A 27,030-nucleotide genomic window follows, 5' to 3' on the forward strand; every position below is an offset into this window, starting at 1 on the left:
CTATCGCCCGAACGCGGCCAATGGCAGCCTGCCGTCGGACCCTAAGCGAGCGAGAAAGGCGCAAAACCGAACCAGGGAGAGGAGGAGGAAACCACTGGTTTACGACTCGTAGCGCGGGGTCTCTCTTCGTTCGACCAGTCAGGGTTAAAGTTCGTTACTGTCAAGCCAAGTTGCGCGCAGGGAGTGCTGGCGCTGCAATGAGAAAGGGCAATAAAACACGACGCCGAGTAAAATGCCAGGACTGGAGGTCCGAACGCCATCCGACGCCTGGAGGTGGTGAGGGAGAAAGGTGGGTGAGGGAAAGGGAAGGGGTGCAGTGCAGCAACCGAACGACAGCCGCGTCGTCAAACTCTGCCGCCCTTTCTGGAGAACAGATCACGTGCCCACCTTCGACCAATGGCGTCGCGCTTTCGGCGGGCCCTACTGTCGTCTGCTAGGCGAGCGTTCTCTGCCACGGCACGTCGCGAGCGCCGCGAGTGACTGCATGCCAAAACGGTAAATCCCGGAGTGGCTGTGCGGTGAGTGATCGAGTTGCTTTACGACCGTTGGCGACAAAAAGAGAGGCAAATGTGGAAATTCCTGGCGGGAATAATAGCGTCGGCAGGCCAGCGGTCCGCCCCCTTCTCCTTGGGACGCGCGTGCAGTGGAGCGCGGCGGTGGTGCGATCGCGCTCCTCCTCCTCTTCCCGAGTGCGTCGGGGCGAGGAGGTGAGGGGAAGGGAGGCCTCGGCAACAGCGGCGGCGAACGCGACGCCGCAGCCAACGGAGCCCCTCCTGAGGGAGCGCGCGCGCGCGCGGCGAAGATGTGCGCGCGGGGGAGGAGGCGGCGGAGAAAGTTTCGTCGTCGTCGCTACGCTGCCCTGCGAGCTGACGCGTTTTGTTGCGTCGACGAGGAGGTGGGGAAGGGTCTCCCCTCCTTCTCTCGGCGTTGGCGGCGGTTTGACGGCGGCGAGGCGCGTGGAGTCGTTGTGCTGCTGCTGCTGCCGCAGGCGGGAAGAGCAAGAGCAGCGTCGCTTTCTTACCTGAGGTGTGTGTGTGTTCCGTGCGGGGTGCGCAGGCGGCGCTGACGTTCCACCTGCCGGACGGGGGCACCCAGCGCATGGTGGTCGAGGAGAACCCTCCGCTGCATCGACCTGTGTCAGCTGCTCACGCTCAAGCTGAACGTGGCCCGGTCGCCCACCTGGACGCTCGTCGAGAGAATCGCGCAGCCCCGCATCGGTGAGTGTCGCCTTTACTATTTTTATTTTGCATCTCCACCATCCCTGTCGCTTTTCCTGCGTCGAGTGTCTCTGTCTTGAATTTTCACGTTAGGCTGGTGCGAAGAGGTTCTCGCTTCGTGTTGACATCAGCGCCGCTGTTGACAGGGCCAATACCCTGGAGCGACGACATGTATACCATCGTTTAAAAGTCGTCAGTCAGTAGATGGTCATTACCGAACACTCCGTCTCTTCGAGAGTTAGCCCTGGCGCGCCAATGAGTGCGCAATATTTTACCATTTTCCTGCACTTGAGTTTCTAGTGCCGCGAGTCAGTGGCCCCGAGTTGCACACCGCGCACTTCTTTCTGTCAGTTGCGGCTTCGATGGCCCGTGGAGTTGTACGCCTCGCGTTTTTTGTTTTTGTCTCTTGCATTATTATTTGTCAGGTTGGCCTAAAATCTTTACCGCTCACTGTTTCTGCCCCGGTTAGCCATTAGCATACAAATTTGAAGTTGCAAAATTTCACCGACAGTTTTCTTTTTGGCGCCGGTTCTGCCGCGCGCGTGTGTGAGGGCTCGCTTCCTTTTACCGCGATTAGGCGGTGCTTCAGTGGATAATTTTTTTCGGGCGCAATGCCGGTGCGAATAGCGGAGGTTGTCGCTTTTGCGCGCGCGAACCGCCTACAGCAGAGTTCTCTAGCCGGGAGTATCCGAGGGCTTTTTCTCTTCTCTTTTTTGTCTTTTACTTTTTCCTTTTGCGCAACTGCCTGTCGCACGCCTCGCCGGTCGTGACTCGAGACGGTGCCTTAGCGTTTTTTTTTTATTTCTTCCTCTTTGGAGCCGACAGCTGTCGCCTACCTAAGGGTGCTGCATGATTGCGATCCCGTGGGGCAACTGCGGGCGCGGTTAATTTTAAGCGTTTGGTCGAGGCAGTCTCGACACGTAGCAACGGAAGAGACTGGCATGCCACTTGGCTTATTCAGCATACACCAAGCGGCTAGCCTTGTTTCTGTGCCCAGCATTTCACTCCGCATTGATCAGTGCAAGATTACGCGAAACAAACACATGCATGCACAGCGTAAAAACCAAGATGCATGCGCACCGTAATTGGTGCTTTATCTTGAATTGGAAATCAATCAAAATTCAACCAATCAATCGAAATGAATCAAAATTAACTGAGCTCTCCATCCTGGTAAGCAGTGGGTGTCATGGCTAGTGCAACGCAAGAACGAAGCGGCAAATGTCCCTCCAGCCATTGTTGACCGATTGTAGGAAATCGGTCAGCGCCATTGGCTGGAGGGAGCCTCCTTTGACGGACATTTGCCGCTTAGATCTAGCGTTGTATCCGACCATAGTGGCACAACGTCCAGTTCGTATGCGGGAGGTACTGCGTGGGTTCGAATTCCGTGGCACCGCCAGGAATTCGCTTTTCTAACGAGTGCAGGCATCCTCTGGTTAGGTGCTCGTTTTTCTGGAGAGTGAAACGCTTGGAAAAGGTTCGACCGGTTTGTCGACCGAACCGTTCTGTCGACGGGGTGGGGATTTTTACCTAATTTTGAATGCACACTTATGCAATTCTTTCCACTCCTATAGTAGCCTGCATAGGCATACAGTATCAGTGAATTAATGTTCGTCAAACGGCTTAAATGCGCTCTTTGGGGTGAAGCCAAGCATTGAAAAACCTTTCCGATGGGCAGTAAACGCCATCTGCAAGATCTAGATGAAGGGTGCGCGGGTGTTTTTTTCCCTTCGCTTTACAACGAGGTTCTTCTCTGGGAAGTATCAAGGAGTAGTCTGAGATGGGAGATCGCCAGCGCGCTTGCTTCGTTTCGGCGACAGTTGCCCTCGACTTGACCTTCGTTAAGAAAAAAAAAGCGCCAACGTGGTAGCACGGCCTAAATTAGCCGCAGTGCAACGTGTTTAGGGGAATCCCCCAATGTGGAGAAGATTCCAATCGGTTACTCATTACCATCCACCTGAGTGCCGCCACAGGGTTTGAAAGGAATGCTGCGGCGCCTCTTCGCAGTTGAAGCAGTAAGGCTGCTGTAGCGTGGTGGATACTAATGAGAATTACTCCCATGATAGATTAACTTTCGAGGACAACCCGTGCAGGAATGATGTCCAGGCACTAAATGGCAGTTGCCGCAATTGTTCATAGGTGCCCCCCCCCCCCCCCCCCCCCCCCCCGACATCACGCCGACAGAAGTATCGTGCGCAGCACCACTTTGGCCATCGCAGCATTTTTGAGCGTCAGTTTCTTTGAATTTCATCTGTTTACGCGCTTATAATGGGAGAGATTAAGTACGTGTGCCGTATTATTTATAGCTTTAGCCTTTGAACGCTCATAGCCGTTTCGCCTATGACTATATTCAATAGCGCAGATTATTCCCCGCTAAAACCGTCGCACTGAACCAGACATTCGCTGTTTCGAAGACGCAGTGCGGAGTGTTTTTTTTCTCGAAGAGGGCTTCATGTTTGGCTATATTCGTTAAGTTCTTTTGTTTGTTTTAATTTATAACAAGCCACGTAATCTCAGTGAGCCGTCGAGATTCTTTTCTGCGTTCGCAAACTTTGCCGCCTCAGTGAGCGCAGCTTCCTAGCGAGAAGGCGTCGGCACTCCATTTCACTCCCATCGGACGCGCCCGAAAATCTCCCAGCAAACGAGCCCTTCTTTGCGTAGCAACACGTCGGAGCGAGCGACGGGGCTAGAATAGAGGGAGAAAGAAAAGAAAAAGAAAGAAAGCCGGTATTGCCGCGGCAGCGCGCAAGTCCACAGTCCTGCACGTCCGACGCGCTCGAAAAGAAACTGCGGGGAGAAAAGAGCAGAAACAACAACCGGGGAGATTCTTTTGCAGTGCTCTTCAAATCCGTTCCCCCTCCGTCTTCCGCGTTCATCGTGCGCTCGTGCCAACAACGTTCAACCAAACCTTTTTTTTTTCTTCTTTCATCTCGCCCAGCATTTATGTTTTGCCCGATGCTTCTTTAAAACACTCTTCCATCTCTTTTTCTGCATGGTCGGAGGTCTGTTCCCGAAGCCGTCTCTGATCTGCCAACCGCCGGCGCCGCTTGCCTGTTCCAATAACAAACATAGCCCTGTGTGCACCCGTGTGTGCGCGGACGAGCAGCCTGGGTTGGCTCTTGTGAAAAGGCGCTAAGCTGCGCTCTTTGCTGAGGAGGGGAGCCCGCAGCGACTTCCCTATTCCCCCCTTCTCTTTCGGCAAAGTGACATGCTCGAACTGCACTCCCCCCCTCCACCACTTCTGCCGCTGCCGCCGAGCTTGTGTGTACATAAGCTTCGCGACGTGCTTATGAAGCCGCGACTCAAGAGCTTTCCCGGCGCTAAAAGACGTTGGGAAAACAGAGGGAAGAGAAGAACGGAGACTGGTCTTTTCGTCGCTCTGTCTCTGTTGGTTATCTTTTCATTTATTTATTTTTTATTTTGTCTTCCGAGATGGCTCATCGTGCCACAACCGACTGTACGCTGCCTCCGCTTGTCGAGTAGCAATGCCACAGTCGCCTTCGGTTGGACATGTGTCGAAATTCTCATTCTGCGGGATTAACGCGGGGCTCCAGATGTTCAAACCGCTCGCCGAAAGCGAATGCGCAGAGGCACATAAGCGGCGTTTACATGAATGCGACAGAAGTCGACTCCAGTCCCCTTTTTGGGGGAAAGGGCAAAAACTTCGAGGAAGAGAGTATATAGAGGACTAGTCAAGCCTTTCCTTCTCAAAACCGGCTCTCTCCCTCATAATTGGGGACTGGAGTCAACTTTGTCGCATTCATGTAAACGCGGTTATAGACGATGGTAAGAAATGGCGAATAGGATCTCGTAAGCCCCTATAGTCATCTCGCAAGTGTATGCGAAACTAGCGCGAAGGCCCAGGCGACGCCGGCAAGCGACGAAGCGTTTTGTTAGCCCGTGTCGCTTCCCTAGGTGCTTGGTTCTGGATCCACAGAAAACTTCGCTCATCCCCGCGATTAGCCAGTCATACCCCGGCTGACCGTTTCCGGTTTGTCACATTGGCCCTCGAAACCCTGGTATCTTCTGACGCAACGGCATTGTAAACCTGCAGTTATTAAAAAAATGACTTTTAAGAGGTGAGTGCCTCTCCTGATCTGTCTTGGTCACCACCGTCGCAGCTTCTGCACTGTCGCCATAGAGAAACTATTTTTTTAGCCTTAGCTGGGAAGCAGACCCGAAGTTTATAAATAAAGGGAACAACTCTGCTTGTGCGCAAAGGTGGGCTATGAACATGTGGCGGGTGATACGAGCGGGCGCACTGCATGCAGGACGAGAAGCGTGTCGAGTCGTGTCCGGGCGTTCGATCCCCATGGCGTGCGGCTGCGCTTCAACGATGCAGAATCACTCGCGGCGCATTATCTCACAACTTGCTCATAGTTTGCTCACTTGCAAGCAGATCGAGGTGGCTGATTACGGGAGTGCCGACTAATCAGGTGTGCGCAGGCGCCGAGCGAAAGCGCATAGCCTCTGGTGCTCGTCTCCTATGTCCCCGTCGCTTGCATGAGGATCCCCCCACTTGTAAGCGACGAACCGAACAACGGCAGTCCTCATCGCGTCGCTCTTTAATAATAATAATAATAATAATAATAATAATAATAATAATAATAATAATAATAATAATAATAATTGGTTTTTTGGGGGAAAGGAAATGGCGCAGTATCTGTCTCATATATCGTTGGACACCTGAACCGCGCCGTAATGGAAGGTATGAAGGAGGGAGTGAAAGAAGAAAGAGAAATTGGTTCCCGAGTGGAGGGCTCCGCTCTTTTTCGCGTACAGTGTCTTCCGTTTGACTAATGAGACCTTGTCAACCATCAGCACGCGGAGGTGACCTCAAGTTCGTTATTTATTTCTTACCTCTCTGTGGGATCGGCTGATTAATGGAGCTGTGGTCTTCCAGCGCCTATCGAAGGCGGTGAGACGTTCAGCCTTCGATGTTAGTGTGCGTACGTGATTTCCAGACAGGCTTAAAATAGACGGCCGCTTTATACCCGAGAAAGGTCGTATGTTGCACTTTTTCTCCCATGGCTTATCTTTCTTTCATTTCATTTTTTTCCTGTTTACCTCAGTGCTGCAGTTGGGGGAGGAATGAATAGAACTCCCCGCGAAAAAGCAGCTTAGGCTAAAAAGAAAAAAAATCAAAACCTGCGCGCAACCCCACTTGTCGCCGTCAGTGCCCGGGGATGCGCGCTTCGTAAAGTCAACGCTCTTATTAGAGGATGTCAGCAATCGAATTTAACTGACTAGCTCGCGTCGTACTGGGTGAGGAGGGTCTGTCTTGTAATCCGCGGAGCGGGGCGCCATTTCGGGCCGCCTCGAAGGAGCCGTGCATACCTAACACACCCCGGGTTGTGCACGGGTTGCCGCTCACGTAATCCGGGGCCTTCCTCCCTGTTGCGCGGAGGTCAGCAGTCGTGCTTGCTTCGCGAACGGCTCCCGGCACGGCGCCAAGGCGGCTTTGACAGGCAAGCGTCTCCTCGTGCCTCTCTGGCTGCTCACCCTGCATGCGCTTCCTTGGCTGGCTTTCTTTTCCTGTTCGGAAGAGCTCGATGACGTCACTGGCTATCTCCTTTCAACAGAGAGAGAGCGAAGGTTTGGTTTGGTTTGGTTTATGAGGGTTTAAGGCTCAGTGACAGGAAGCATGGAGAGATCGGCAGAAGAAACGTGTCCGGCCTGCTATGGGCGCTGCGTATAGGAAAAAGGAAAGGGAAGAAGAAAGCGGAGGGTGTGAAAGGGAGGTGAAGATTTCATAATGCCGAAGTCCCGTTTACATGAATGCGACCGAAGTCGACTCCAGTCCACATTTTGAGGGAAAGTGCGAAAACGTCGAGGAACTTGGAGGACGAGTCACGCCTTTCCTTTTCAAAACCTGCTCTTTTCATAAAAATTGGCCGAATGCGCATTCATGTAAACGCGGCTCAAGAAGATTTCGACGCGCAGACGCAGGTTGGCGCACAGAGAAAGCTTTTCGTTATGTGAACAATCGCCGCATCGCAGGTCGGTTAGCTGACTATAGGTTGATTGTCATCGTCACCAACGACAACAGATGAAGTGGGACGGCCACAAATCGAAGGGCCTCTTCCTGCGACCTCCAGTCGTCGCAGCGAACCCTTTATCTATGCGGATATCATCACGTCATCATCACTCGATCCCATTTTCTGCCGCGCCCGCTGCTCAAGATCCGGGTGCCCGCTGCAGAACGTCCGCTTCATTCCATCCAAAGCACCTCTCACAAGCCGCCTCCTAAACCCCGGAAAATACGGGTGGGCCACCCCGACGTTCCGACATGTTCCGACGGGCTCCTCGGAGCACTGACCCCGTCACTCGTAGCCTTGACGGCAGCGCCGCGATACCCTGAGGAAAGGGTTAAAAAGGCCCGCTCTGTCCCGCACCAGGCAGTGCGCTTTGGGGAGTTCGGCCTCTCGAGTGCGTGATCCTGCTAACTGCCTCGTCGTCAACCCAGTCCACCTCCAATTGCCTCTGTGACGTGAGAGAACTTTCCTTGCCTTCCGTATACTCCTGAGCTTTTAATTCTCGCTACCTCGCTCTTTTATTATCTTTGCTTGCGTATATATGTCATCACTATACCTGTATCCCGCTTCAATCATGCTTTTTGGTTGTTCTAATTATTCCTGTATGTTCAGCGTGGTAGTTGTTTGCGTCGCATTATTTTGTTATTCTAAGATTGTAACTTTTTGTCTTAAATATTCAGCTACGTCTGCAAAAACCACAGCACATGAACTCCTTCTTTCGATCCACACGACGCACAGGTCGGCCGGCCTAATGAAATTAATGTCTCAAAGCTGCGTAGTGGGAAGGCAGGTAACCTTTGAGGGTCACCGCGCCTTAACGCCGCCCATTTCGGAGGAATTTGTGACGGAACCATTAGCTTTTAGCGTCACTTATCAATTGAAACGTATCGCTCCTTTTCTTGCACCTTGTCAAGTGCACACACACACACAAAAAAGGCGTTCCCTGATAGCTTGCTTGTAGTAAAGTAAGCCCTCTGTAAAAACAGCGGTTCTGTTGAAGTTCCACTTGAACCTGATATGCAGTGAACCCTTGCTACGGCGTATTCATTTTTCCCGACAAATCGGGTATACGTTCGACATTGCTTCGACTCGTCGTTGCCTTATGAAACAAGTCATCCACGTTTCGATTTCAGGGATCGGCCTACGGCAGAGCCCCGCCGCGGTGGCTCAGTGGTTAGGGCGCTCGACTACTGATCCGGAGTTCCTGGGTTCGAACCCGACCGCGGCGGCTGCGTTTTTATGGAGGAAAAACGCTAAGGCGCCCGTGTGCTGCGCGATGTCAGTGCACGTTAAAGATCCCCAGGTGGTCGAAATTATTCCGGAGCCCTCCACTACGGCACCTCATTCTTCCTTTCTTCTTTCACTCCCTCCTTTATCCCTTCCCTTACGGCGCGGTTCAGGTGTCCAAAGATATATGAGACATACTGCGCCATTTCCTTTCCCCCCTCCCCCCCCCAAAAAAAAAAAACCAATTATTATTACGGCAGAGGACGCACGCGAAAGGGCACCCTTTTGCGTAAGCGGTTCTAATACATGCGTCGTATTTGGCCTTATTAAAAATCTGCGCGAACTGTTTCTTTTTTTTTTTTCAAATCGCGTAGCGATAGCTTGGAAAACCGTGCGTTTTTCTTTTTTCTTTCTTTCGTCGTCCAGGCGGCGTTTATACGTAATTACGGCAACAAAATGTGCTTTATGGAAAGCGCGCCCTTTAATTAAATCGTGAGACGGTATCGCGCTGCAAGCAGCAGCTTGGAATCTTTTACTCCCTATGTGTCTGGACTCTATCGCTCTGGTCGTTATCTCTCAGCCTTTCTGGTGCGTACAGGCGCCCACAAAAAAAAAAAAAAAGTTCTTTCGAAACACGCGGAAGCCTCGAAAATGGTTGTTTTCTTCGCAGTCTATGCACGACTGAAGGGGGGCGTGGTGTGCACTTAAAGGCAAGGTGAAATGTTGGGTGCTTGCATACGTGTGTTCGCCGATCTCTCCTTTGCCGGTCGCCTTTTCTTTCGAATGGTGTGGCGGTCTATGTTTCCCTGTGTGCCCGACTTTTCCACGCTTTTTATGGTTCATTTTGCACGCGGGTTGGATGGCGGGGGGGTCTTACAGATAACGAATATCCCCTCTCGAAATCGACAACGCAGCTGCTGTTGAATTGTCCTTGTGACGAGCGCGCGTCAAGTCGACAGTTGCGCAAGATTCTTTTTTTTCTTCTCTTTTCCAGGATTTGGGCAATAGCGACGCTTGTATATGTGCGCGTTGCCCAACCCACCCCGCGCACTCTCCTGTTGCTTCGGGAGAATCGCATCATCTTTTTCCGTCTTCTCTCCGAGAAGCCGCGGCCCTTACAAATTCGTGGCGGGCAACATGCTGCAATTGGCGCCCAGATTTTGTTTTATTTATTCCTGCGGCGAAACCCGATATACTATGCGTCCTAACCCTCCACTACCCCGCCTGTACAGTTACACTGTAGCCATTGTCTCGTTGCATGTGGGGCAGCTGGGGCGCACTGCATTACCGCGAAGTCGTTTCGCTCTCTCGTGCATACGCGAAGTATGTTTTGCATAATGGCTGAGACTTGGAGGAGGACTCCCTTCTCTTTAAAACCACAGCTGCCGTTGAACGCTGGCCCTCATCAAAGCCCGTGGCCTTTCCTCGTCGGGAGATTGAATAGTCGCGATTGACGAAAGTCCATACTCGTGGTGGAGCGGTGGTGCGTGAGTGCGGTTTTCTCTGTTCTCGCAGTGGGGACATTGTGTGCGGTGCGTTCTCGTGTTCTCTTGGTTCACTACGCTAGACTTTCAAGAGGGCAGCGTCAGTGCAGTCATGTGACCTACTGACGTCATCACAATCTGCCCGCCGTGGCAGGTGGCAACTGCCCCATCGGGCATTTCATCGACGCTTTACAGACAATCCGTTCGGCAGTGCGTGTGGCGTTGGTGAACGTATATAGCCACGCAAAGGAAGACTTAGCTTCTTACCAGGGTTAACGAAAGTTGGTGAACGTATATAGCCACGCAAAGGAAGACTTAGCTTCTTACCAGGGTTAACGAAAGTTTAAACCACAACAAATTTTTTTCTCCGCTGTTCAGATAAATACCGTTCTGCGACTCACTGCATGCGCACGTGCCCTGTCTTGAAAGAGAAGTTCTACTGGTAATGAGGAAAAGGAAACTGTCTCACGCGTGGTATACACCTCAACCACGCCGGGGTGGAAGCAGGGAGTGAGGGGAGGGGGCACAGCACACGGGCGTCTTGCCTTTCGCCTCTATGGATATACTGTCATGAGATTCGATGCCGCTACTTCGCGCTCAGCATCCAGCGCTGTAGCCACTGAGCTTCCGCGGTATAAGTGCCTTTTGCTACGGCGACGGGTAAAATGCTGCCAAATCCACGCGATGCCTACAGCAATGCCTTGCGTAGGGGGTTTGAGAGATTGAAAAAAATGTGGTCCGGCACATTTAGATGCGGTGCCTGTTGAAAGCCCTGCTAGTTTACTGCACTGATGCTGAGGGAGCGTCAGAACGATTTGCTTGGCTAATCATTTCCGGCACTGGGACCCGTTTCGTTGTTGGCCGTGTTACTGGTAGTGCTTACGGCACCTGTTTTTATTTCATTTTCGCAGCTGTACGTCAGTGCAAGCGTTTCTCGTGCATTTATTATTCAACGCGGTATGAGAGCTAACTGCAGTTTTGAGAATTCCGTCTCAGAAAAGACGTAATTGGGGACTCTATATGTAGGGACGGATTTGACTCTCCACACGGCTACCTTATCACGTCTGAACTCTTTTGTCAGGATGAGCTGGAAGGTTACATTGGTTAGACGAGGAAGTGAATAAGGAAAAACAGGTTTCAAGTTTCACATTAGCCCCGCTTGCATGAACCCGACAGCGGCGGGTTGAGTAAGGCGAGGAGTGAGCAAGGTCACCCCACTCGAGGGCTTGACTGTGCGTGAACTCGATTCCAGCGAGTCGACAGACATAGAGCGCCCTGGGGAAGCGCGACCACCCGTCGGGTTGGCTGGACCCGAGCCCTCGACTCCCAGTCCCGGCTAACCGGTTTTCTTCCCCACAGACCAACTCGGCTCCACCGTGTCGAGGTCATGTAAACGTCGCCACTTGGGCCAGACAGATAGGCGAAGAAGCGCAATTTCCGCGCCTCTGGCGCAGGACAGCGCTGTACAGTGTATTACGCGTTCCTTTGCGTTTATCTTTGAGGGTCTGTGGGGCCTCCCCGCCCTCTTCAATTTTCTGACCCCGAGGGAAGTGCGCGTGTGCGGGCACGGCCGGCTTCCCGAATGCAAATTAGTGTCCCAGTCGGGAGAAGGCGCGTGATCTCATTAAAAGTTTATCGCCGGCGCTTTCCTCGAAGTCTGCCTGCTAACTTCCCCCTCCGTCACCTTCTCTCATTTGCTTCGTTTAGCGGTGTTCGCAAATTGCCTGGGGCCTTCGGTTGCCGGGTGGCCTCAGTCGCCAGGTGCCTTTGTTCCCCCCCCCCCCACTCTGTCTTTGTTGAGAGGCGAGTGTCGTAAGGGCGTGGCGCTCCAAAACGCCGTGAGCTTCGATCGTTTCCTGCTCATTGCGCTTTCGGTAAAGGCTGACGTTAAACCGGACTCTTCAGAGAGAACTAACCCGAGGCACGATTCCTAAAATTTGTTTTCGTGCGTAGGTTTGGTTTGCGATCGACCGATAGGAGAGCCTTTTGGAAACTTCCTCGCACGACTAAAAGGTGTGTTCAGCTTAGTTTAGATCATGTCGGTGCGTGCACGCTTCTTGCGTCAAGTTTCGCGCTACCGAGCGCTACGGGATGAAGAGGTGCAGAACGCGGCACCCGGAAGTGAGCGCTAGCCTGCACGAACTTACAAACTTTCTAAAGGTCTTTCTTTATTTTAAGCAGCGCATATATATCTCTATAAGTATCGTGTCTGCAGCCTATAGGCTTGTGCGATATGGCAACTTGCTGGCGCTGTGATAAAACTTACGGCTGACGTAGGCTTATCAGGAGCCCAACCATCAAGGCTGTTCGCACGCTATCAGGGGCGAGAACTTATGGGCTACTCTTGAAGGGGTGGGTGCCTATTTGCGCCGTGCATTTCGTGGAACTTCCCTCGTAGGAAAGAACGGGGAGACTGCTTGCACGCCAGGTTTGTCGCTCGAAGGGAGCGGGGAGACGCCCCCTTTCAGGCCTTCCAGTAAAGTCACCCCCTGCACGTTAGATCAGTTCTCAACTCCGTTGCCTTAGCTATTGTCTGGCTGTGGCGATTTCGAAATCGGTGGACGCGAGCCAGTCCCCTGCCGAATTCCTCGCGTGCGAGCGAGCGGCATGAATTGGGTGCTTGACTTGATGGCGCGAGTTGTAGCCGTGGCAGCTGCCGGCCAATGGCTGGCCGGCTACTATACACGAACAGCTTTGCGAAACCGGGCGGTGTATACGCGAAGCGCCTCAGTCTGTATACGCACCGATTGAGGCGAACGTCGTCAGTGCCGCGTGAAGTTTCGGAATTCGAAGGCCTTCACTCCGGGTAGACGCAGTTGTCTAAACACCTGCCCTTTGGACTGTTGTGAGCAGGTGCAGGCGGGCAGCGCCTCTACTGTGCTTGCGCCGTGTGCGCACAGCGCAGTGTCATTTGCACAACGGTCCAGCGAGTGTTTTCTGGGGAGCACATTTTGGAAAAGGCTATTGGTATAGCAACGTGACACGACGTCGCTTCCCTAAAAAAAAAAAATGCAGCGTTTCAGCGTGTTATGGTTGCATAAAATTTGCTGCCCGGGACTATCCGAAGGTGATAACTTTCTCGGCCGAAAAGTTACTGGCTGTGTAGTAGGCGTGGTAGTAGGCAAGAAGAATGCGGCTTTGGACGAACTCTCTCTCTCTCTGTTCGTTTTTAAAAATTTCCCCTTTCTGCTTAACAGCATCGCAACGAGACGAGATGACGCAATTGCCCACAACATTGCGGGAGCAAGTTTCGCTATCGCGCTTTTCTCCGGTTAGTCCACCGACTAGACGACAACCTGCGAAACGGTCTGTTGATTTGCTGAAGCGGCACAGCTGTGCGATTGAGCCTAAATTTCGTAATTCGTCTTTCCGTACGTTCTTCTTTCCTTGCAGCGAAGGCGGCTGTTATTCTTCTCTTTTCGCGGAGGTCTTCTGCCGAAGCACTATCTGCAGTCTCTACTGCCTGCGCTTGTACACTTCCGGTTACACAACCTTGTACTGGCGCAGCAGTGTGCAGCTATCTAGATCGAGCCCTGCTCGGCACCGTCCAGTCTCCGAACGGCGGTCGCGCGGAAGAGCGTGCGGATGTGGAGAGGGAGGCATTTCAGTTGCGCCTCTCGGGGTATTTAGAGGGTGTTGCTCGGCCTCTCTGTTGGTTAACGCGTCACGCGCCGTAGTTTAGCGCGGTGACGTGTGCTCCCAGCGGCGACGGCGCCTCTGCCGCGGGAGAGGGCCAGGCGAGAGCGAGCGCTCGGAGGTGTGCGCGTTGCGAGCGAAGATCGCGTCGACAGACAGCGCGGCGGCGTCCGCGGCCGTTGCCGTCTCCGCGCAACTGCCTGAAGAGGAGGAGGAGAAGAGACCTCCTCCTCCTCCGCGAGAGACCTGACGGACGATGGAAAGAGGCTCGCGGCGCCAGCGCGCGTTGCGTTAGATTCTTCTCCCCCCCCCCCCCCCCTTTTTTTTTTACGACGTCGTGCCTCCTCCTTTTTTCTTTCCTCTGGTTTTCTCTCTCCCTCCACCTCTGACGTCGTCGAGTGGCCATTTATCACGCGACAAATCTCGCGTGTCGCGAGTATGGGACCTCTCATGCGCGCGTCCCCCTTGCCCAGAAACCTCTGCCTTTGCTTGCTGCTGTGGCGCTTGGCGACAGCTGGTTGTGTTGCGGAGAGTGAGTGCACGTCGGGTGCCTGTCGTCGCGGTCGGCCGTGCGCAGCGCGGTTTATCCCGGCAGTGCAAACATCGTCTCTTTATCGCCCGCCGCCTGGGTACATGTCGTTTCGTAGCGCCCTTCTACGAGCAGTGAGTATAACGCTGGAGGCTTATATGTATGTCCGGGGAGGTTCAACAAGTGAGCGGAGGGTGTATATCATGACCAAAGGTCGGTCCGTGAGACGTGGTATCTTAGCAGGCGGTCACGTAGGCATTTTGTTCACGCCGGCGGCATCCGGCGCAGCTGCCGAATTAATGACTCTCCACAGCAATAACGGTATCTCGTTTTGTCACAAGCGGCGTCTTCTGCGCCCGAGTCGTGGGCGGTTCTTTCTTAGCTGCTCATCTCTAGAGGATGCGGATGATGGATGCGTTGTCATTTTGCTTTCAGATGGCCAGCACCGTTACCGGCGTGAAATTAATGAGTGCTCGTTGGCGGGTTTCTGAGGCACGCAGCGTAGTCGCGCCATTAAATGCCTACGTGATTAGATATGATGCTGGCTAAATAAATGTAAAGAATGAATATATATGTAAGAGTGCAGGGCCTAACCTGGGAAAAAAATAGACGGAAAGAACAGAAAAATGTGGAGTGACGCATAGCTTGTTTTTTTTTTTTAGTTTGCTCGCATTTCTATTTTGCCGGCACCTTTTGAACTGATGGCCCCGAGTAATCTGGATGTGAGAAACTTTGTACTCGACTTGTTTGCCAAATTTAAGCTGTAATCTTTCTTTTCATTCCCCCTGTTAATTCACACATATTTAAGGCAGAAGATAGGCAATGGTAATGAAGCAGTTTTTAATTAGTGAGTCATTTGCTGAAGGCATGTTTGTGCTTTTGCTTTTGCAGAACGCAGCCTTGAAGACCACGAAGAGGTTCTGCAAGTGTACGCATCCTGGGGAAGGAACAGGGAGCAGAGTGGAAACAAATTCTACTTTCGGCAAGACTTCAGGAAATATGAATTCTTTAATTCTCCCCTGGTTAGTCCACTTTTTTTTTTAATCAGTCTTGGCTTGTTGCATTGCACATGTGTCACTTACCACACCAGATTTTTATTCTTCTTAGTTATTCTTAGTACAGTTTGTTTGTACTCGCTTTTAAAAGCTGAGCATGATAATATTTTCGTGGCTTGTATATACTTGTCTGCCTAGATATATCACATTTTTGCCAGGCTCGATGTGCTTTAATCAAGGTTTATTTTTAAAAAATGGGTCAAATGACTGGCAGGAAACAATTTCAGTGAAACTGTTTACCATTTCTCAACAGAGGAATTCTGAAAGTAAACAGATTTGCTGGGAGGTATTCTTTCCAGCAGTCTGTCGCCTCTGTTCTGCAATATTTGTCGCCCAAGGTACTATTGTGCTAACTTCACACGAAGCATTCTTCACATTTCTTCCATTTCTTACTTTGCTTGCACAGTTCGTGTTCAGTGAATGAAGATTTGTACTTTCTCGCTGTTTTGATTAAGCAGGGATACACTTCAGGTTAGGAATGTTCAGTGTTAACTTGGCGACACTTTCCTTTGTAAATGAGGCAGTTCGCTCCGTGCATTGTGCACCTCATACAACAGATGGCTGTACTATTGAAAGTCTTTTAGTTGCTTTTGCATCACATTTCCAGCTGCAGGCATGCCATTGTTGTAGTTGAAATTGATAAAGAGTTGTTAGCATTGTTCCAGCTCCTTAGTTGCCTTTTGTGTTTTTATGCAGCAGTTCTTCTCCCTTGACATGGTGGATCTAGGATCTCAGCTGGACTGCCTGGCAGAGTCAACAGACCTTGCAAAATTGATAACCTTGCAGGTAGGTCTCTTTTTATTTTTTGTCAGTGTCATGCTCTGTCTCCTGCATTGACCTTGCAGCTTTTTATGCTGTTGTTTGTACCTTTCTTAATGCTGTCTTCATCCGCACTAGTGTTGTTACTAATTGTTGTTTTACACCCTGTGCGTCTACTGTTGTTTTGTTTGTTTTTGTTGGGCTATCAGGGTTGGAGGTATGGGTTCACTTGTGATAGCACGTGGTCGTTATCAGCCTTGCATGTTAACGTTAAATATTAAGAGGCAAGTCTGTTTTTCTGTTCAGTAAATTCCTTATGTTGATTTCGAGATGTTTTACCCGATACTACGGACACAGTTGACTGATGGAACTGCCTGTCTTTTCTTTTGCAGAACATCCTAAGCCAAGGCGAGCGCTGTCCTGTGGTGCACAGCGTGTTGTGGTACCGGGAGCCTGGGAAGCAGTCCTGGAAGCAGTCGTACTTCCGTGTCGAAGACGGCGAACTCTCAGTCTTGCCACCAGGTCACAAGGTGAGCTCATCCTTTTTATTGCTGAACCATGCAGGCCCTTTTAATGCTCATGCAGCCACTTAGTCTGTATTGGCTGTCACTGACTGCAAACAAAAAAGTACACTATATTGTAATAGTATATCACATCAAGCTCTACTGTAGTGTCAGCTAAAATAAAAGACAAGGTGGAATACATGTTTATATTTTGGACTGCTGTGAAACCAGGGTCAGAAATTACTTTTTCAACCGAAATTTTGTTGAAAAAGCAATTTCTGACCCTGGTTTCACAGCAGTCCAAAATATAAACATGTATTCCACCTTGTCTTTTATTTTAGCTGACACTACAGTAGAGCTTGATGTGATATACTATTACACTATAGCGTACTTTTGTTTGCAGTCATTGACAGCTAATACGGACTAAGCGGCTGTTCTGGTTTTGACTTTGAGGTAATTTGTTATGTAATATATATAAATTCCCACAGTGGGAGTTATTTTCTGTTTTGACTTTCTCTTTGTCAAGCCATCATCTTGAGTCCATGCAATAAGCTGCAAGTGCCTTTTTTTAATTTGTTGGCATTTGTGCATGTTTGATATTTTTCATAGGTTATATCATCCTGGCCAGTGTTCTTTTTGTCCTCACTGCATTGCCTTGGTGCCTTGCTTATCCCACCTGCAGGAGGCGTGGCAGTTGCAGCACGTCGCCAGCCTGAAGGACTGGAACGTCTACGTGCCATACGACAAAAGCTTGAGTGGACCAACAGCTTTCCAGTTCTGTCTCAAGGTTAGTATAATAATTAGGTGGTCACACATTGACCAGCTAGCTTGGCTTGTCTGGCAAGGTTTATAGTCCTGCATAACAGAGTTTGTGCAGCACATATCATCCGCAAAGGAATTCCGAAGTTGGTTTTCTGTTTGAAGTAACTGCCACATTTCTTGTGGTGGATACAGTGTGCTCAGCGAAAATGTTTAAAAAATGCCTGGTGTACAGGCTTTCACTTAATTGGTGCCTAAAGTATTAATTTAGGTGCTCTCTGACATATTCATGACCACAGGTAGCTCAAGGCAGTATAGTTGGTATTTTTGTGAATTTCAATTAATACTGCAAGCCCTCCATGCTTAGACTGGAGAGGATGCTCAAAAATGCATTGAACATGTTACAGTCAAAATATCGAAAGCGAGAAGAAAGTGAGAGCACAAAAAATAAAGAGCATCAGAAACTAAAGTAAGAAAACACAAGCATGGTCAGTGGCCGAAATAATAATAATAATAATAATTGGTTTTTGGGGGAAAGGAAATGGCGCAGTATCTGTCTCATATATCGCTGGACACCTGAACTGAGGCGCCGTAAGGGAAGGGATAAGAGAGGGAGTGAAAGAAGAAAGGAAGTAATAGGCGCCGTATAATTTCGACCACCTGGGGATCTTTAACGTGCACTGACATCGCACAGCACACGGGCGCCTTAGCGTTTTTCCTCCATAAAAACGCAGCCGCCGCGGTCGGGTTCGAACCCGGGAACTCCGGATCAGTAGTCGAGCGCCCTAACCACTGAGCCACCGCGGTGGGTGGCCGAAACGGAGAAATATAGGATATGTCCCCTCTTTGAATGTTGCTATGGGATTTATTAGGCACTGTGCACCTAAATGGCGTACGAGTCTCGCTTTGAGAAAACCACAATGTTGCCACTGTTTCTGTTCTGTACCGTGCAGCCCACGAGGTCCAGCGTCATCAGCAGCAGCGATCTAATGTGGTTTTGCAGCAGCACAGAGCAGCAGCGCCAGTGCTGGATCATTGCACTCAGACTTGCAAAGGTAATCTAATTACACGGCATCAGCATGCTCTTGTTGCAGTGACTGTGCTGGGCACTCGGACTACGAGCATTGCAAGCCTTTGTTTCGTGCCCTTCTTTCATGACTTCCTTTCTTTGGCAGTTTTCTTGCTTTTTAGATGAAAACGCTTGCTCGCTCAGTATTTGGACTTCCTACTCTTCTCTAGATCATTCTGTTGTTTTACTGAGTGCAGTACATGACGATATTTAAAGGCATTACAGGCCATATCTCAGACAAAAAAGAAACATTTGTTTTGTCATAAAACTTCTGCACTCAATTGTCCTACTTAGCTGCGCTTTGTTTGTTTGTTTCTTTGACAATACTGGAAAATAGTTCCGCACTTTGCTCATTAAAAGGATCAGTCATGTTTGGCTTGTACTTCTTGTGTGGCATATATTATGGACCTGTTTTACCTTCAGTGTCTTATGGACAGGGAAGTGTACATTGTAACTGTAGCATAAATTACAGGATTAGTAACTGTTCAGTTCTTGCTTTGACTTGCAAACTTTTTCACTTTTAAATGTTGCATGGACATAGGTTCCTGCCTTGTCCCTCTTGTCTACTTGAGTTGTAATTATGCAATCCCATTCGTCCTGTGCTGTCACAGTTTGGCAAGAAGCTGCGGGAAAACTACAAAGAGCTTCGGTCCCGTTACTCTGAGCACGCATGGGCTCCAGAGCCCAGCCGGGACCCCATGTCTTCACCCTGGGTTGCCATGGATTTCACGGGGAGTAAAGGGCGTGTCATCGAGGACCCCCAGGAGGCAGAAGCTGTGGCTGCAGCTGAAGCGCATGTCTGGAAGGTAAGTTCTTTGCTGCTGACCTTAGCCATGCTGTGCCTTCTTGGTGCTGCCATGTTCGAGGGCAAGGACGGGGTTCCAATCGCAAAGTTTGTGAAGCTTAGATGCAAAATGGCTTGTCTACATTTTTGTGAACTCAGGAGACTGTAGTTCATGTTAAAAGAAGTGGTTAGAGATTAGGGAAGCTTGTGTACGCCTTTTAATGGAGCGTTTACAGAATGCAACCAGAACTGTGGACTCTCCGAGTCTGCAGTCATGGACAGTTCTGTGTGGGCACGAGAAGCTGGCGCTTCAAGAAACTTTATTCACCCTTGCTCGATCTGATGGGAGGCGCTCTCATTGATGCTGAAACCTAGCGACATGTGGAAACAATCGCAGCAAACATTGCAAGCCATGTGCCTTTGTGGGGGAAACGAAAGCATTGGGCACTGCTGCATCTGACACTCCAGCATTAGTGATAAGTAATATAGCTATTCTCATGACAGAGATGCTGACTGGGATCGGGTTGCAGTTGGGTCTTGCAGCTGGGTCTTGCAGCTTTGTGTCGAATATTTGGCATATTTGGCAGGCAACACATTACTGGGAATGTGGTAGCTGAAATCTCAACTAATGAGTTGGTGTTTGAGCAAGGGCAGGTGTCTGGAAACTAACATGCATAAACAAGGTAGTTGAGTTATTGGATGGCTGCTGCAAGCAAGTGCTCAGACCTCTTGGTTCTAATGAGAGTCCCTGTTTCTCTGATTGCCTTTCTAGCGGAAGTTGCCGTGCTGTCGGTCAGGCCAGGCGTCGCCAACGGCTGTGCAGCAGCCCAGTGGGCCCCCACCCCAGTGGCAGGGGCCTGCAGCCGCAGCTGAGCTGGGCCTGCAGCACATGCAACCCTGGTTCTACAGTGGTATGTCACGCGAGGAGGCCACCCAGCTACTGCTCAAACACGGAACAGTGGACGGTGTTTTCCTCGTGCGGCAGAGCCTCACCAAGCCTGGGTCTTACGTGCTGTGCTATGTTTATCGGGGAAAGGTGCATCATGTGCAGATCATCTCGGTGAGTTGCAACACCGCTTTTATACATTGGAATGTGCCTTGAGGAATGCACTGGCATTGTTCAGGACATCAGCATTCTTGTATTTTCCCTCCATCAATAAGTCTGCCATGCCTAGGATTCATCCTACAACAGTTAAATGCCTTAGCCACTGAGTCGTCATGGCAAGTTGGGCTGTAGCTATAGAACCTAACTACTAGCATTTGATATTGACTCTAAGTTTACTTAGTGTATTTAATTGTAATCTGATGTTTTGGCATGACAAAGATTGCCAGTATGCATATGCATGGTTGGGTTGTAGCTGGGGGAATATACTGAAGGGAGTATTTTTATCTTGAAGCTGTCTGTCTGACAGTTCAGGTCAGTATGGCAGCACTGTGGAAAGGAACATGATCACAGCCTCCTTTTTCATTAGGATTAAAAACTGTGACGCAGAGGCGGCATACTGTTTCAGGAAAACTAAACGGGGAGAACAAGTGCCAACTGCAAAAGTAGTTTTCCTTCCCTATTTTATTGGCCGAAACATAGCCATATCACGCTTTTCTAATGCACTTAGTTGCTGCATTGTGTTGCTAAGAAAGTAAAATCCAGCAAGAGTGTAAGTTTCAAGTATCGCCGCTTGTTTTTCCATCTATACTGCTTTCTTTGTTCTCCGCTGCATGGCTTGTAGTACCAAACAAGCCTCTTTGCGTTTTCCTATTTAAGGATGCCTTCATTAAAAGTTCTGTCGGTGTAATCTTGAGAAATGCTAAGGAAGTGACTCAATGCATCTGTGGAGTTTGATTTGCTTGCTCAACAAGATTTGACTGCAGAATCTGCCTCAGCAGCTAGGGTTGAGTGCAGCATTTAATCAAATTTTTCTCTGCTGTTTTACTCCCGCAGCTGGAAGACAAAGACCAGCTGTGCTACTCGCTCGACAATGGCCGTACCAAATTTTACGACCTCCTGCAGCTGGTCGAGTTCTACCAGCTCAACCTGAGCTACCTTCCCACCAAGCTGACGCATTTCCTCGTCCACCAGCCGCGCCGCAAGTGCACGCCGCCCTCCTCCTCCTCCTCGCCTTCAGCACACAGCCCCTTCAATTAATGAGGGGCCCCCGTGAGTAGTGGCAAGCCCATGATATGCCTCAACCCTGCCGGCCTGAAACATGGACCTTCCAGTGTGGTGTGTCATTGTGGACTGCTGGAACTCTGCGTGAACTGGTGGACAACCTCGCGCAGTGCTGCGATATGTTTTACCGAGTCGGAGTAAGAAAGCTTGGAAGAACAAGCACACGGGAGGAGCAGCTGTTTGCACAGAACCCCGACCAAGTTTGTTCATCACGAGTGTGCGACAGGACGCTCCCCGTTGTCGGCTCTCGTGCTTGCAGTACAGGACAGAGGGGTCGACAGTGGCTGTGGCATGTGCTCGTCAGTTTACTTCCTTTTCCTCTTCAAGAAGATTTTAGCAGAGGCTTTGTTATTGCCTCATCCTCGTGTTGTAGTCGCTATTTATTTGTGTCTCAGCTGGCTGGCTGGCTCGGGTCCCTGTTGTTGAAGCGCGAGGAGGACTTTGGGGCAGTTGTATGTGCCTCACCTCACCTCTCCTCTTTTTGTTTGTTCCTCGTTTTCTTTATGGTCGCTTAACAGCATTGTCTTTCTCCTCCTCTGTTGAGCCTGAGAACGAGGTCCAAAGAGTCACTGGGCTTGCACAAAGGTCTGAGGTGTTCCTAGTACATTGCGCAGGAGCTGGAGAGTGCCCCAACCTTGCTGTCTGCAGTGTCGAACATGTGCACCTAAGAGCTTTCCTGGCCTGTTATTGACAATATCTTGAATCACAATAATCGTAATTAGTTTGTACTAGAGAGCCAAATAAGGTTTGAGCTGCTTTCCTTGTTAAGACAGTCACAATACAACTGACGTTTAATGTAATAAGCAATGTAATGTTGTTTTTTTTTTCTTCATGTGAAATACACGTATGGTGAGTAAGTTGCGCATGAGGACATAACTAGTGGCAGCACTTATCAGCATTACATGATCAGCAGCAGTGGTGTTGTAGCCTAGTAATAATGCGCATATTTGTAGGATGCCACTAACACTTGAAACTACTTCGAGCTTATCTTGGGCAACATATGCCATCTTGATGTTGCATCCTGTGCTGTTGACATACTTGTGCGTGGCTTTCTTGCACAGCACATGCAGGTTGCCCTGCTACAATACATATGACACTTTATGTTTATCGGGGCAGACTTTAAACCCTGTCAGTCTCGTCTGAAAAACACGCAGCAGGCAACAGTTATTTAACTGACGTTTTGTGCTAATGGATGTCCATCTGTAGATTATTGTGCAAACCAGTATGACTGCTTTTGGCTGATGCAGGGAACAATTTGCTTTTTTCATGTGCTGTTTATTGTACACCCTAATGTCGTGTCCTCTCAGGAACTGCCTAAACACCATGGAGTGTGTGTCATTGTATTGGGACATGCGCTTTTGTTGTTCTTGGTGTTTTTCAGGACCATATCAGCTGCTGCTGGGGGGAGATGAGGGTACTATTTGATTGGTAGTGGTGTAAAGTGAATTTTTCACATTAAGTGGCTTACACTCGTAAGACCGACCTTAGAATACGCGGATCTTATTTGGAGCCCACACCAAAAATATTTGATAGGCAAGCTGGAACGTATTCAAAACCTAGCAGTACGCTTCATATACTCAAATTTTTCTAGACATTCTAGCGTATCTAACCTACTTCACAAAGCAGATCTTCACACCTTAGCACAGCGCAGAATAACATCAAGGCTTAAATTTCTGTACTTACTTTATTACGGTCATTTGAACATCTCAAGGGAAACATACCTCCAGGAACCATTCCGTCACTCTTCAAGAAATAACCATGAAAAAGCACTTCATCAACCCATAAGCCACATTAATGCTCATAAATATTCTTTATTCCCATCGGCTATTTTTTGCTGGAATAAACTACCACCGGCTGCTGTAAACTGCAACTCAATCGAATCATTCATAGAGCATGTTAACAGAGTTGAATCACTGTCAGTACCACCGTGATGAACCTATGTCGCCCAATTTCCATTTGTATTTTCTTTGCAATTACATGTGTTTCCTTTTCAACCCGCTAGTTTCTTCTCCTGGCTTTGACGTCATTAGTACCCTGTGCCACTATAGCGATGAAATGTTATTTTTGTACCCTTGTACTTTACGTATTCCCTTTGTTTTATATTCCCTCCTTGTAACCACTCCTGCATGGGCCCGAGAAGGGCCTGCAGTATCTGTAAATAAATAAATAAATAAAAATAAGAAATTTAAAGGCCGTAGTGGCACAAACCATGTAATGTATTTATATGTGGCCTGGTCATTTGTATCAAAAGTAAACATGTTGTTTGTCCCCTGGTTGAAACGAATTTCGTATGACAGTTGGTATAGATTATAGCATTCTTTTTCTGTTATGCGCAAAACCTGTCTCCTTTTCTGAAGCAGCCTTTGTGTGATTTTCATTTAATTACGAACGTAAATGCAGGTGCAAGCAAAGCATATTTTGTTGTGAAATAATTTTTTCCTGCAAATCCTCACCTTCTTTTTTGCAAGCCTGTGCTAAGGAGGAGAGTTCACTATGCACAAAAACGTCTATGTTGTGTAAAAGGCGATCCTTGAGCTAGCCCCCTGGCTGTATACAGCTCCTTGTTTTCTTGGTGTCATGATGCTTCTTTGGGTGTTCCTAACACACACACACACACACACACACACACACACACACACACACACACACACACACACACACACACACACACACACACACACACACACACACACACACACACACACACACCAGTTTGTACATACACATGCATTGTAAATTTGGTACCCATATGTCATGTCTTTACTCTGAAATATTTAACTAAACTAGATGCCAGAGCATGTGTGTGTGTACTTAAATTATGATTTCTCATAGTGCACATTTTATTTTGGTTTGCATATGTGTGCACTTTCGTAATCCTCAGTAAACTTGCTGGTTTCACTGTTCCATGAAGTGTCTGAAGGTAATTCCAGTGCATCCGTTTTTCAGGCTGCATTCGGACTTCTCACATGTCTGCATGCAATTGAATGTCTGTGTGATTCTGTGCTCTCTGTGCATACTCGTGAAGATTGTGAAGACTCGCATGATTGGGATTGCATCAAGCTCACAAAACAACGTACAGTATGAGTGGCTATTGTAAATACAGTATCAACATATATTTTTCACACCTTCTCTTAGTAGGTACTTTTATTTTTTCTGCAAAACTATTTGCTGGCTCACCAGGTCAATTTCAACTCATCTGATTCAGGCTGGTCATGGAATGTTCCTAGTGCATTACTGAAAATTTAATTTATCTTGAAAGAGAGCTTGTATTGGTAGCTTTTTGGAGAAACAGCTGGCCTAACTGTTAATCTAAAGAAAAAAAGTTACCAACGTCATAGCGGTTTGTAAAAACATTCATATTCACCGTCTTCCTTACTCAAACTGAGCAAAAAAGGTAGCCGCGATCGCCAGCATCTGCCTTGTAACTTGAATGATTGTATTCTTCAATTTCTACATAGTGGCGTGAAAGGATGGTTTTTGGAACTCATCATGTGTAAGGCTGATGAATTTGTCACTCTCCAGCACTGCCTTAGTTTTTCACAGTGAAACCTCGTCAGGTAGCGAACCATTTTGTGCACTTTTATTTATGAAGGCATTGCTTGAATGAACGATCTCACATTGCTGCCAGTCAAGTTCATTCTCATTCAAGTCGTGTATTTAGAGAGTGGAAGCAACACACATATTGTTGCAACACTTCAAAGTATCATTTTTCCTTGCCGTAATATCTGACCATACAAATAAGCCTTTTGACAGACTTTTCCTTTAGCCTGAATGGGAGACTGTTCAGCATCTTGCACCCTACCCAGCCTTTTTTTGTTAATAGCTGATCTGACCAACTCAAAACTAGGGAGGGCATCTAACTTCAGATGCCCTCCAAGCCGCCCTCTTGACTTTTGTTGCACCCCTGGTGATAATGGTTCGCTGTGTCTCGTACTGCCCATATTGCTCAAATGTGTTCCTTAATGAAAACCACACACAAGCCCTTCATGTTAATCCGTAACAAAGGTGAATGTGCTGATTGTGGTACAGATAAATGTTCAGTGTGCAACCATCTTCCTTCTTTGTTGTGGAGTGCCACCATGTCACAAATCCACACTGCACGTTTGCTGGAAAGTGCATATCCTACCATCAGCTGGTGTGTTTGAGCTATTTGCATGAAGTGTGTCTCATGCATGTGCTAACATCTCAGTTGCCCTCCCAGCAAATATGTGCACACTGTGTGTGCTTGGTGTGGTACAAGATAAAGGCTATGCTGTGGCTTTTGATTAGGAACACGTTTGAAGCCAACTGTCCATGCCAACAGGTGGCACTGACGCGATATGTGTTTGGCAATTTTTGAGGCTGACCTCATTTGCTCTTTGCATTGTAAATGATGACCTCTCTTGAGTGCATGCATATGGTCTGAAAAACAGTTATTAGCGGTATCATGACTATCATTACCGTCTGGGCATGTCATGCAAACATGCCAATTATCGGTACAGTAAAACTTTCAGCTTCGAAAGTTCAGCATTTCCCTGCGATAAACACCAGCAATCTGCTGGCTTTGTTCTTGTAATGCATTTGCTTTCAGTTGTGCTTTGTGTCTATGACAACATTTCGACTGACTGACACTTGCACAAAGTGTTTCACTTGCAATGACGCAACTAAATTTGTCTTCATTCCTTGGTGAAGTTTACTGGGCACGCAATCGGAATGCGTCTGGTATCCAAGGTGTAATGCTCGGGTTAGTCTGTCCGGTTACTTAAAGGGATGCGGATGAAACCTTACACATTCTGTGATGGATGTGTGTATATTAGCACAGACATGTTAAAGAAAGGGAAGTCTCTAAAGGGGGCAGCCGTATGCAATCCCTGGCTGCGCATAATCTCGCAGTTCTCACTCTCCACTCTGTCAATGACTTGCAGTGCCTGCCTACTTGAAGCGTATTGTTTCACCTCTTCTGTCCAAGTATGCAATGCAACGAATGTCATTCGCATGGTGTACAAAGAAGGATACGTAGAATGTGACCGTTAGTATTTGTGAACGGAAGCTGTAACACTGAACTGTTCTATAGACACTGAAAGTTGCCAATTAATTTATGTTATACTCATGTTCACACTGCCTCAGTTGTGTGACCATTGTGCATATTTCATCCTACCTTTGTTCTTAAGTTCTTAATTGGCAATCGCTCGAAGAAAAAATGCTATGTTCTGTAGCTAGTTTGGCATCTCTTGCAGTAGCTTGCACTCGGACATCCCACTTATACGGCCAGCATTATTTGAGTAGTCACCCGCAACCAGAATTCCAGAAAGCAGTTAAGCGTTCCATGGCAAATGGAGGAAATTTCAAATTCAAGCACTTCAGCTGTAGTGAGAAGTCCTTTCCTGCACTTTTATTTGCACAGTAAAGTGGAAATGAAACATGGATGGATATGTCCTCCATGCCCACACCACGCGCTGTTGTGCGAAACAAACTGGCCTCGCTTTATTAAACAATCAAGTTCACCCAATTTTACCAACACTTCAGCTTTTTAATATTTTTCCTAGCAGCAAATGAGCTGGGTGAGCTGCGACAGGGGGTCAAGTTGGCGGTGAAATGCTTTATCAAAGACAGGTTGAAGATCGTCTTCACAAGAACAATGCAAATATGCAAGGTATGGGAGTCATGTCTTCTTCGAAACGTGCCCAGTGTCACGAGCGTTTTATTTATTGCTGCTATAATGTTGTGTCGTTCGTATTCGTTTGTGTCGCTATTTGATGAGGAAAAAAAAGGTAAACCAAAAAAAGGAATTGTGAGTCTATGCAATAAAAATTCTGAGTATTCACAGTGA

The 27,030-nt window shown here is 48.6% G+C and overlaps 1 protein-coding gene across 1 annotated transcript; it reads left to right on the top strand.

Moving 5' to 3' along the window:
- Positions 1–1,098: 1,098 nt before the first annotated feature.
- Positions 1,099–27,030, top strand: LOC144125207 (growth factor receptor-bound protein 14-like). Its single transcript, XM_077658415.1, is given in 11 exon segments — positions 1,099–1,116; positions 1,118–1,217; positions 15,017–15,147; positions 15,877–15,966; positions 16,332–16,469; positions 17,125–17,229; positions 18,155–18,256; positions 18,882–19,076; positions 19,827–20,114; positions 20,994–22,693; positions 23,403–27,030. Coding segments are annotated over 10 exon segments (1,371 nt in total). The 3' UTR covers positions 21,198–22,693; positions 23,403–27,030.

The sequence above is a fragment of the Amblyomma americanum genome, chromosome 3 (assembly GCF_052857255.1).
Source record: "Amblyomma americanum isolate KBUSLIRL-KWMA chromosome 3, ASM5285725v1, whole genome shotgun sequence".
In the NCBI taxonomy this organism is placed as follows: Eukaryota; Metazoa; Arthropoda; class Arachnida; order Ixodida; family Ixodidae; genus Amblyomma; species Amblyomma americanum.